Here is a 12,602-nt window from a genome sequence, read left to right as displayed (position 1 = left end):
TATAAACAACATATGCTACATAGAACTAAAGTACAAACATTATAGTTAGTCATTGCTTTGAGTTTCTCTTTTTGTTTCAACTGATTTTGTTGTCAACTATGATTTATTAGCACTTAAGAAAACGAGAAGAGAAGTGATATATCAAATGTTATACTGCTATCAATAGCTAGTGGCTGAGTTTCCATATTAGCCAGAATATAGAACTGAAAATATTAACATCATTCACCATTATTAGAATATGGTGATGCATTTTTTATGGTAATACTAAGAATTGATTTAAAGAGCAGTGTGAGCGTCTGGTACAAAGGAAGTGATTGACCAATCCTAGTTGGAGGGGAAAAGAGGAGGAGCTGTAGCAAGAAATGGGAAGAAAGCAGCTCCATAGATACATCTATATTTAGGGAAGAGGCAATGATGGAAACGTAGAATTGAAAATTATGCAGTAATTTTAAATAAAGGGAGTGGTAAAATTTTGATGGTATTTGCCTAAACTGACAGGAGACAAATATAAGGCAAGTCCATGTGTAACACCAATGCTTTAGAGAAATGTAGCAGGAAAAGAGCCAGCAGAAAGGGGCTGTATCCACAGTTTCTGCTTTAAATAACCTACAGACTAGGCAGAGTGGTTAGACAACACCAAAGATAAATAAATATAAGACAGAGTTAGAGTATCCACAGAGAAATTCAAACAAAAAACCATGGAGAAAAGTTAAGGGACAAGAATGAGCAGATATATAAGGTAAGAAAGAAGTTATTGTTAAAATAAGAATGAGAGGACCTGATGTGGATATAGAGCAGTGTTACAGGAGATGTGCACTAAGATGTCAGAGAGGGTCTTTCTTTGGAGGTTTTGACTGTCAGACTGACCTCACCTGAATTTAATAGGTGCAGGAATGTAACAAAATTATGCTAATTTTAATCTATAGTTGAAAAATTATATATGGGTTTTCATTTCCATAGCATTAGTTTTTCACTTTAGTGTTTGTTATTTATTCTTTCCTCTACATTGGAATAATATATTTATAATTTGTTCTACCCCAAACATTATTATTGTGAATTTTCTGGTAGAGCAATTGAAATAATTTAAATTCTGAATATATACAAATATACGTATTAATAAAAATAAATGTAGTGAATCTTTCTGATGAGTTTAAAACATAGTTAATATATTTAAAAATACTGAAAATTTGCATCACAAAGCAAGAAATCATTCACTTATTCATTTTATTAACACATAATAACATGAGGAAAATGTGAATTAATTTTAAAAACTACTTTTCTTCAGGTATTTGTATTCATATTCAAAGAGGGAATAGATAATAGATAATCAGAATTTTTTATTTAAATTATTTAAAATGTGAAACTACAAAGAAAGTGACTATTTTGGTTCCTAGAATTACTTTAGTGTGACACAAATGCAGTTTGTAAGAAATTAAGAAAATGCAGTTAGCTCTAACTTACTTTGAGTTATGCCTTTCAGTGAAATTTTACCACTAAAATCTCAAAGTGATTTGATTCTTTTGGCCATGAGGGATGTCCCAAAATAAATAGATAATGTGGGTTTTTGCTCTTTTGGTTCTCCTAAATATTCTCCCTTGGCATCCTAATGGCATTAATATAGTCAGCTTATATGATGATGGTTTATATGATGAATCTGTATTTACCTTTGCTTCAATCTGCTTAGTATCTGGATTCTGAAACAAAAATTTGATTTTGCTCTTGCCATCATCGGAAGAACCTTTAAGCTGAGAAAATTTATATCTCCAAAGTATAGCCTAAAGGAGGAAAAAAAGAGAAACATATACAAGTCAGCACAATTAATATCTACATTCAAACCAAGAAATAGTTCTCTTTTAAGTGGTAAAGTTAATCATATTAAATTAATGCTGTATCATAGGATTAAAAAGTAAATTAAAATATATTTATCAAAGGCCATAACTTACTATTCAACATATCTTTTAGTTTCCATAAATAACTTTAGTACCCATGAAATAATTATTTCAAAAAATATGTGCAAATAAATCAATTTGAGTATCCTGCTTTATCATGAAATAAAAACAAGCTCAATTAAAAGATATGTCTATGCTACTGAAAGAGCAATAATATTTGTTATTTGTTTCTTTTTTCTACTAATAGAAGTGGTAAGGTGATTTTTGAATTGATAATTCTATAGATATTCTGTAGTACTTTCTCTTAAAGCTTAAACTAATAATCTGTAGCTTTGTCAAGATTAAAGATCAGCCTTAGCAAATAATTACAACAAAAATTTATATGACTCACAAGACTACTAAAATAAGCATTTTAGAGAACTAACCCATCAATCTATAATATTCCAGTCAATAGAATTATTTGACTAAAAGCCATCTTCCAATATCACAGAAACAAATTTAGATAGTATGAAATCTATGTAAGAACCAAACATTAGTTACCATATGACCATGAACTTACTGTTTGAGTATATAGTGACATGGAATCCCAAAGACAAGCCCAAAGATTTTTTGCAAGTGAGAAGTGTGCATTTTTTTTGTTGGAGAGAAAAAATAGGACCTGGTATAGAGAATTCTTATCACACAATTTTTTCTATTTTACTATCTCACATAATATGGTACATTGTCACAATTAATGAAACAATATTGGCACATTATTATTAACTAGTGTCCATCATTTATGCAGTTTTTCTTAGTTTCAACTTAATGACTTTTATCTAAGACTCCACCTAGGACACCACATTACATTTACTCATTTTGTTTTCAGCTCTACTTGTCTGTGACAGTTTCTCAGATCCTTGTCAGACTGTCCTTGACAATTTGAGGAGTACTGCTTCTGGCTCAAGATTTTGTAGAATGCCCTCTACTGGAATTTATCTGATATATTTCTTATAACTAGGTGGGCCAAAGATTTTTAGAAATGAGATAAGACCCTGTTATTTTTGACAATAATCTCAGTGTGTATTTCTGAGAGGTTTCCACTTAAAATATGTTATTAGAGTGGAGTGTGTTGTATGTGTTTATTAAATTTCATCAGGTGACCTTAACATGATTCAACAATTCATTGAAATATAAAGCTATTTTGGAAAAATGGCTTTATATATGAATTATATTTCTTATTATTCTATTATTAAAGTATTTAATAATATTTCTGCATGTTTTCAACCTTTTAAAATTTGTTACTACTTATTTTACATTCTCATATGTGGTCTATTCTGGAGCGTGTTCCATGTGCACTTGAAAAAAATCTATATTCTGTTCCAGTTGAGTGGAGTATTCTGTGTATGTCTGTGAGATATAGTTAGTTACATTTTTGTTCAGGTTCTGTATTTCTTTATTGGTCTTCTGTCTGGTTATTCATTCCATTATTGAAGGTGGAGTATCAAAACTTCCAACTATTATTATAGAGTTGTCTATGTCTCCTTGCATGTCCAGAGTTTAGCAAAGCCGCTGTTTTGCTGCCTCAGCATCCATTCAGTTTGACCAAGTGGCCTGTAGGACCTTAAACCCACATTAGCCCCCCCCCCCAAGTGCACACCCTAGACAGGAGTCACAGAGTCACAAACATATAAGTTCCTGATATGACTCCCCAACAGCCCTTCTGATCAATAGAATCCCTTGTCTCCCAGGGTCTGTATGCTTTATGTACAACTTAGATAAGCCCCCCATGCAGCCTACTAAAATCTTGCTCTTTGGGTATGAATTGACCAGTCCAGCTTAGCTCAATATCCCTAAGCATTCTACCCATAGACCCTTAAAAAGGCATGCACCCCAGGTCCTGTCTCACTGCCTGTACTGCTCACTGCTTTAACCACCCATGTGGCTCCTCAAGGCATGCCATGCCCTTCCTCCAGGACCCGCTAGTAATAAACTCCTCTATTTCAGTTTTGTCTTATGGTCTGTTGCAGAACTGTGGCTCACCATCTGGCACCCTGTGCTTTACTTAGCAAATTTTAATTTAACAAAGTCATAGTACTCTAATTCTCTCAATGTTTAAAATATTTTGGGGCCCTGATGTTTGCTGCCTATGTTTATATTGTTAAATTTTTTTTAATTAATCCTTTTATCAATATATAATACTCTTCTTTGTCTCCTATAACAATAACATAAAATCTTTTTTTAAAGACTTATTTGTTTGAGAGAGACAGAGACAAAGAGACAGAGTGAGTAGGGGGAGATGCGGAGGGAGAGAAGCAGACCTCCGTGAGATTGTAGCCTGATGTTGGGCTCCGTCTCAGGACCCTAACTAAGATCATGACCCCGACATCATGACCTGAGCCAAAATCAAGAGTCAGACTCAACTGACTGAGACACCCAGGTGCCCTGACAAAATCTATTCTTAAACTGGTTTCGCCACTGGCTATCTTCTAGTTACTATTTGTATGGATTACTTTCTTACATTGTTTTTATTTAACCCACTTGAGTCTTTAGATCTAAAGTTAGCCTCTTGCAGACAGCATGTTGTTACATCATGTTTTTTAAATCTATTCTGTAATGAAGAGAAAATGACAGTTACTGCTGAATGATAACAGAGTTTCTGCCTGGGATGATGACAAGTTTCAGAAACAGTGTGAATCAATTAATGCCACCAAATTGTACACTTAAAAATGGCTAAAATGAGAAAATTTATATTATTTTTAACACAATAGAAATAAAACTTAAAAAAAATCATTCTGGAAAAAATATATCTCCAAAATCTACTCAAAGCAAATGCTAATTAAAAAGCTCACACATTAGAAGGTATAATGAAATTGCAAAATCACAAATTCCTTAAAAATAAGGATGAGAAACTTATCAATAATAAGGATACATAATGCATTTATACAGAATCTTGCTGAGTCTTTATCTACTTATTCACCAAACATTTTTGAATGAGTACTATAGTAATCACTTTGATAGATTTAGATAAAAAAGACATTGTCACCATCCTAAAGACATTAATATCTGAACAAGTAAATGCTCTTGTCTTAATTTTTACTATAAGAGTATACAACTTATAAAGAAGCAATATCCGATATTATAAATTGTCTTAAATGTTTCTTTAGTTCTACTACTGTACAGAATCCTCTAAAAATAAAATCACATGGGACAATTAACTTTCTGGGGAAAAAAATGTAAGTTAAACATTTAACTCACAACTGCCTCTAAATAAAATTCCTTATGTTTTAAAAAGTGAAATAATTTTAAATGAGCCAAATTGTAAGAAAACTACATAATGTAAATGAATATTGAATAACTTTGAAAAGAGGGAGTTCTAGATACAGGAGTAACAAAAAATAATATACTCATATGTACAGTAATGTATATTTACCAAAAATGAAATGCAATAAACTTAGTGGCATATAGGATATATGGTATAGTGTAAAGAAAATTCTAAACATATAATAAAAAGGCACATAATAATATGGAAAAGCCATTAAAAATGGCAAAACATTACTTGTTTTTAATAAATATAAGAGCATGTTCAATTTCACTAGAGTGTAATATATTAAAATGACTTAGCTTTGCCAAACATTTAGTAAAGAGCACTGAAAATTTAGTAACTAAAGATAGCAAGGTTATGTTGTAACAAATATTTGCATAAAATTGCTAGCAAAAATGTGAACTCTTTAGGATAATAATTTCAATATATTTTAAGCCTTAAAACATTCATATTATTTGATCCAGAACTCCCATTTCTAAAAATTAACTAAGGAATAGGATATATGAAAAATAAAAGAAAATGTTAAATATATTATTAGTAAATATCAAAAATGGAAATTGTGAACATTTTGCTTAAAATACTATTCACCAGAATTATATATTTACATAGAAAAATACAAACATTATAATGGTGAGGAAGAACACGAAGACATGAAATTAGATGAGATTAACCATGTTAAAACTAAGGGGCTTGTAAAAGGCTGGAGAGAAAATGTCTGCTAAATATAGCAATTTATGTAGCTCAGGTACTGACATTAACTTATATATGGTTTTGAATAAGAAATTTTATTTTTATCTTGCTAAGCTAAAAAATTAAGGTTTTTACATTCTCAAATTATAATTAAAATTTTAAAATATTTCATATGTAATTATTACAATGTAAAACATAAATTTACTATTTCAACTAGATGGGTTTTCAAGGGGTAAAACAGACTTTAAAAGCTCATTATTTTAAATAAAGAACAACAAACTTACTCTGGCTAAAGAAGGCATATTATAGACATATGAAGGACATTTGGAAACTTTTGGGAATATGCAGAGTGACTACTTGGCTGTAATTGGGAAATTCCAAAGAAAAATAACATAGTTGATGAGTCTAATAATGATTGACTGAAAGATTTGTCAGTTAAGAAGCAATGACACAAAATTAATATCATAATAACTTTGGTGACAGAGGACAGCTAGATTTATCATGGTAATCACTCACTAATGTATATGAATGTTGAATCACTATGTTGTACACCTAAAAGTAATATAATATTGTATGCCAACTCCACCTCAACAACAACAAAAAAGGTAAATCAGTAGCAAAACAAAGCATGCACTTAACACACTTATCATGGTACCTGGAAAATAGTATTCAATATATGTTTGCAAGTATTAAAACAAACAAAAGTTGGGGAGGAGTCAAGATGGCGGAGAAGTAGCAGGCTGAGACTACTTCAGCTAGCAAGAGATCAGCTAGATAGCTTATCTAAAGATTGCAAACACCTGAAAATCCATCGGCAGATCGAAGAGAAGAAGAACAGCAATTCTGGAAACAGAAAAACAACCACTTTCTGAAAGGTAGGACCGGCGGAGAAGTGAATCCAAAGCGACAGGAAGATAGACCCCGGGGGGAGGGGCCGGCTCCCGGCAAGTGGCAGAACAACCGCGCACAAAATCAGGACTTTTAAAAGTCTGTTCCGCTGAGGGACATCGCTCCAGAGGCTAAACCGGGGCGAAGCCCACGCAGGGTCACCGTGGCCTCAGGTCCCGCAGGGTCACAGAAGGATCGGGGGTGTCTGAGTGTCGCAGACCTTGCGGGTATTGGAACGGGAAAGCCGGCTACAGAGACAGAGCCGACAGTAAGCTCGCAGCTCCGTGTTACCTTGAACCGGTCGCAGGCTCCGTGAACTCGGAGCGCTGCCAGAGGTCAGGCAGACGGGAGTGACTGGCACTGTTCTCTGAGGGCACACTGAGGAGTGCGGCCCTGGGCTCTCGGCTCCTCCGGACCGGAGACCAGGAGGCCGCCATTTGTATTCCCGTCCTCCGGAACTCTACGGAAAGCGCTCAGGGAACAAAAGCTCCTGAAAGCAAACCCGAGCAGATTACTCACCCTGGCCCCGGGTAAGGGCGGTGTCATTCCGCCTGGGGCAAAGACACTTGAGAATCACTACAACAGGCCCCTCCCCCAGAAGATCAACAAGAAATCCAGCCGAGACCAAGTTCACCTACCAAGGAGTGCGGTTTCAATACCAAGGAGAGCAGCAGAATTCCAGAGGAGGAGAAAGCCAAGCACGGAACTCATGGCTTTTTCCCTGTGATTTTTTTTTAGTCTTGCAGTTAATTTAATTTTTTTTTCTTTTTCAGTTTTTTTTTTTTTTTTCTCGCCTTCGGGTAAAATTTTTTTTTTAACTGTTACCTTTTTCTTTTTTTAACGATTTTTTACTAGTTTATCTAATATATATATTTTTTCTTTTTTACATTTTTCTTAGGTGTTTTCTTTTTTTTTAATTCTTTTCTTTTCTTTTTTTTTTTCTTTTTTCTTTTTTTTTTCTTTCTTCCTTTTTGAACCTCTTTTTATCCCCTTTCTCCCCCCTCACGATTTTGGATCTCTTCTAATTTGGTTAAAGCATTTTTTCCTGGGGTTGTTGCCACCCTTTTAGTATCTTACTAGCCCCTTCATATACTCTTATCTGGACAAAATGACAAGACGGAAAAATTCAACACAAAAAAAAGAACAAGAGGCAGTACCGAAGGCTAGGGACCTAATCAATACAGACATTGGTAATATGTCAGATCTAGAGTTCAGAATGACAATTCTCAAGGTTATAGCCGGGCTCGAAAAAGGCATGGAAGATATGAGAGAAACCCTCTCGAGAGATATAAAAGCCCTTTCTGGAGAAATAAAAGAACTAAAATCTAACCAAGTTGAAATAAAAAAAGCTATTAATGAAGTGCAATTAAAAATGGAGGCTCTCACTGCTAGGATAAATGAGGCAGAAGAAAGAATTAGTGATATAGAAGACCAAATGACAGAGAATAAAGAAGCTGAGCAAAAGAGGGACAAACAGCTACTGGACCACGAGGGGAGAATTCGAGAGATAAGTGACAACATAAGACAAAACAACATTAGAATAATTGGGATTCCAGAAGAAGAAAGAGAGAGGGGAGCAGAAGGTATACTGGAGAGAATTATTGGGGAGAATTTCCCCAATATGGCAAAGGGAACGAGCATCAAAATTCAGGAGGTTCAGAGAAAGCCCCTCAAAATCAATAAGAATAGGCCCACACCCCGTCACCTAATAGTAAAATTTACAAGTCTCAGTGACAAAGAGAAAATCCTGAAAGCAGCCCGGGAAAAGAAGTCTGTAACATACAATGGTAAAAATATTAGATTGGCAGCTGACTTATCCACAGAGACCTGGCAGGCCAGAAAGAGCTGGCATGATATTTTCAGAGCAATAACGAGAAAAACATGCAGCCAATAATACTATATCCAGCTAGGCTATCATTGAAAATAGAAGGAGAGATTAAAAGCTTCCAGGACAAACAAAAACTGAAAGAATTTGCAAATACCAAACCAGCTCTACAGGAAATATTGAAAGGGGTCCTCTAAGCAAAGAGAGAGCCTACAAGTGGTAGATCAGAAAGGAACAGAGACCATATACAGTAACAGTCACCTTACAGGCAATACAATGGCACTAAATTCATATCTCTCAATACTTACCCTGAATGTTAATGGGCTAAATGCCCCTGTCAAAAGACACAGGCTATCAGAATGGATAAAAAAACAAAACCCATCTATATGTTGCGTCCAAGAAACTCATTTTAAGCCCGAAGACACCTCCAGATTTAAAGTGAGGGGGTGGAAAAGAATTTACCATGCTAATGGACATCAGAAGAAAGCAGGAGTGGCAATCCTTATATCAGATCAATTAGATTTTAAGCCAAAGACTATAATAAGAGATGAGGAAGGACACTATATCATACTCAAAGGGTCTGTCCAACAAGAAGATCTAACAATTTTAAATATCTATGCCCCCAACGTGGGAGCAGCCAACTATATAAACCAATTAATAACACAATCAAAGAAACACATCAACAATAATACAATAATAGTAGGGGACTTTAACACTCCCCTCACTGAAATGGACAGATCATCCAAGCAAAAGATCAGCAAGGAAATAAAGGCCTTAAACGACACACTGGACCAGATGGACATCACAGATATATTCAGAATATTTCATCCCAAAGCAACAGAATACACATTCTTCTCTAGTGCACATGGAACATTCTCCAGAATAGATCACATCCTCGGTCCTAAATCAGGACTCAACCGGTATCAAAAGATTGGGATCATTCCCTGCATATTTTCAGACCACAATGCTCTAAAGCTAGAACTCAACCACAAAATGAAGTTTGGAAAGAACCCAAATACATGGAGACTAAACAGCATCCTTCTAAAGAATGAATGGGTCAACCGGGAAATTAAAGAAGAATTGAAAAAAATCATGGAAACAAATGATAATGAAAACACAACGGTTCAAAATCTGTGGGACACAACAAAGGCAGTCCTGAGAGGAAAATATATAGGGGTACAAGCCTTTCTCAAGAAACAAGAAAGGTCTCAGGTACACAACCTAACCCTACACCTAAAGGAGCTGGAGAAAGAACAAGAAAGAAACCCTAAGCCCAGCAGGAGAAGAGAAATCATAAAGATCAGAGCAGAAATCAATGAAATAGAAACCAAAAAAACAATAGAACAAATCAACGAAACTAGGAGCTGGTTCTTTGAAAGAATTAATAAAATTGATAAACCCCTGGCCCGACTTATCAAAAAGAAAAGAGAAAGGACCCAAATAAATAAAATCATGAATGAAAGAGGAGAGATCACAACTAACACCAAAGAAATACAAACTATTATAAGAACATACTATGAGCAACTCTACGCCAATAAATTTGACAATCTGGAAGAAATGGATGCATTCCTAGAAACATATAAACTACCACAACTGAACCAGGAAGAAATAGAAAGCCTGAACAGACCCATAACCAGTAAGGAGATTGAAACAGTCATTAAAAATCTCCAAACAAACAAAAGCCCAGGGCCAGACGGCTTCCGGGGGAATTCTACCAAACATTTAAAGAAGAACTAATTCCTATTCTCCTGAAACTGTTCCAAAAAATAGAAATGGAAGGAAAACTTCCAAACTCATTTTATGAGGCCAGCATCTTGATCCCCAAACCAGACAAGGATCCCACCAAAAAAGAGAGCTATAGACCGATATCCTTGATGAACACAGATGCAAAAATACTCAACAAAATACTAGCCAATAGGATTCAACAGTACATTAAAAAGATTATTCACCACGACCAAGTGGGATTTATTCCAGGGCTGCAAGGTTGGTTCAACATCCGCAAATCAGTCAATGTGATACAACACATCAATAAAAGAAAGAACAAGAACCATATGATACTCTCAATAGATACTGAAAAAGCATTTGACAAAGTACAGCATCCCTTCCTGATCAAAACTCTTCAAAGTGTAGGGATAGAGGGCACATACCTCAATATCATCAAAGCCATCTATGAAAAACCCACCACAAATATCATTCTCAATGGAGAAAACCTGAAAGCTTTTCCGCTAAGGTCAGGAACACGGCAGGGATGTCCATTATCACCACTGCTATTCAACATAGTACTTGAGGTCCTAGCCTCAGCAATCAGACAACAAAAGGAAATTAAAGGCATCCAAATCGTCAAAGAAGAAGTCAAATTATCACTCTTCGCAGATGATATGATACTATATGTGGAAAACCCAAAAGATTCCACTCCAAAACTGCTAGAACTTATACAGGAATTCAGTAAAGTGTCAGGATATAAAATCAATGCACAGAAATCAGTTGCATTTCTCTACACCAACAGCAAGACAGAAGAAATAGAAATTAAGGAGTCAATCCCATTTACAATTGCACCCAAAACCATAAGATACCTAGGAATAAACCTAACCAAAGAGACACAGAATCTATACTCAGAAAACTATAAAGTACTCATGAAAGAAATTGAGGAAGACACAAAGAAATGGAAAAATGTTCCATGCTCCTGGATTGGAAGAATAAATATTGTGAAAATGTCTATGCTACCTAAAGCAATCTACACATTTAATGCAATTCCTATCAAAGTACCATCCATCTTTTTCAAAGAAATGGAACAAATAATGCTAAAATTTATATGGAACCAGAAAAGACCTCGAATAGCCAAAGGGATATTGAAAAAGAAAGCCAACGTTGGTGGCATCACAATTCCGGACTTCAAGCTCTATTACAAAGCTGTCGTCATCAAGACACCATGGTACTGGCACAAAAACAGACACATAGATCAATGGAACAGAATAGAGAGCCCAGAAATAGACCCTCAACTCTATGGTCAACTAATCTTCGACAAAGCAGGAAAGAATGTCCAATGGCAAAAAGACAGCCTCTTCAATAAATGGTGCTGGGAAAATTGGACAGCCACATGCAGAAAAATGAAATTGGACCATTTCCTTACACCACACACAAAAAGAGACTCAAAATGGATGAAGGACCTCAATGTGCGAAAGGAATCCATCAAAATCCTTGAGGAGAACACAGGCAGCAACCTCTTTGACCTCTGCCGCAGCAACATCTTCCTAGGAACAACGCAAAAGGCAAGGGAAGCAAGGGCAAAAATGAACTATTGGGATTTCATCAAGATCAAAAGCTTTTGCACAGCAAAGGAAACAGTTAACAAAATCAAAAGACAACTGACAGAATGGGAGAAGATATTTGCAAACGACATATCAGATAAAGGACTAGTGTCCAGAATCTATAAAGAACTTAGCAAACTCAACACCCAAAGAACAAATAATCCAATAAAGAAATGGGCAGAGGACATGAACAGACATTTCTGCAAAGAAGACATCCAGATGGCCAACAGACACATGAAAAAGTGCTCCATATCACTCGGCATCAGGGAAATACAAATCAAAACCACAATGAGATATCACCTCACACCAGTCAGAATGGCTAAAATCAACAAGTCAGGAAATGACAGATGCTGGCGAGGATGCGGAGAAAGGGGAACCCTCCTACACTGTTGGTGGGAATGCAAGCTGGTGCAGCCACTCTGGAAAACAGCATGGAGGTTCCTCAAAATGTTGAAAATAGAACTGCCCTATGACCCAGCAATTGCACTATTGGGTATTTACCCTAAAGATACAAACGTAGTGATCCAAAGGGGCACACGCACCCGAATGTTTATAGCAGCAATGTCCACAATAGCCAAACTATGGAAAGAACCTAGATGTCCATCAACAGATGAATGGATCAAGAAGAAGTGGTATATATACACAATGGAATACTATGCAGCCATCAAAAGAAATGAAATCTTGCCATTTGCGACAACATG

General features: G+C 35.5%; 1 protein-coding gene across 2 annotated transcripts in view; it reads right to left on the bottom strand.

Annotated features, from left to right (window-relative positions):
- Window positions 1-12,602, bottom strand: part of SNTG1 (syntrophin gamma 1) — a 954,619-nt gene that overhangs the window by 32,108 nt on the left and 909,909 nt on the right. For both annotated transcript variants that reach the window (XM_032316414.1, XM_032316415.1), the window contains one exon: window positions 1,665-1,775. In XM_032316414.1, coding sequence (XP_032172305.1) covers window positions 1,665-1,775 — 111 coding nt within the window. The remainder of the gene's footprint in view (window positions 1-1,664; window positions 1,776-12,602) is intronic.

The sequence above is a fragment of the Mustela erminea genome, chromosome 16, assembly GCF_009829155.1.
Source record: "Mustela erminea isolate mMusErm1 chromosome 16, mMusErm1.Pri, whole genome shotgun sequence".
In the NCBI taxonomy this organism is placed as follows: Eukaryota; Metazoa; Chordata; class Mammalia; order Carnivora; family Mustelidae; genus Mustela; species Mustela erminea.
Note: the sequence above shows the minus strand (reverse complement) of the source record. Positions and strands in the feature narration are given on the sequence as shown.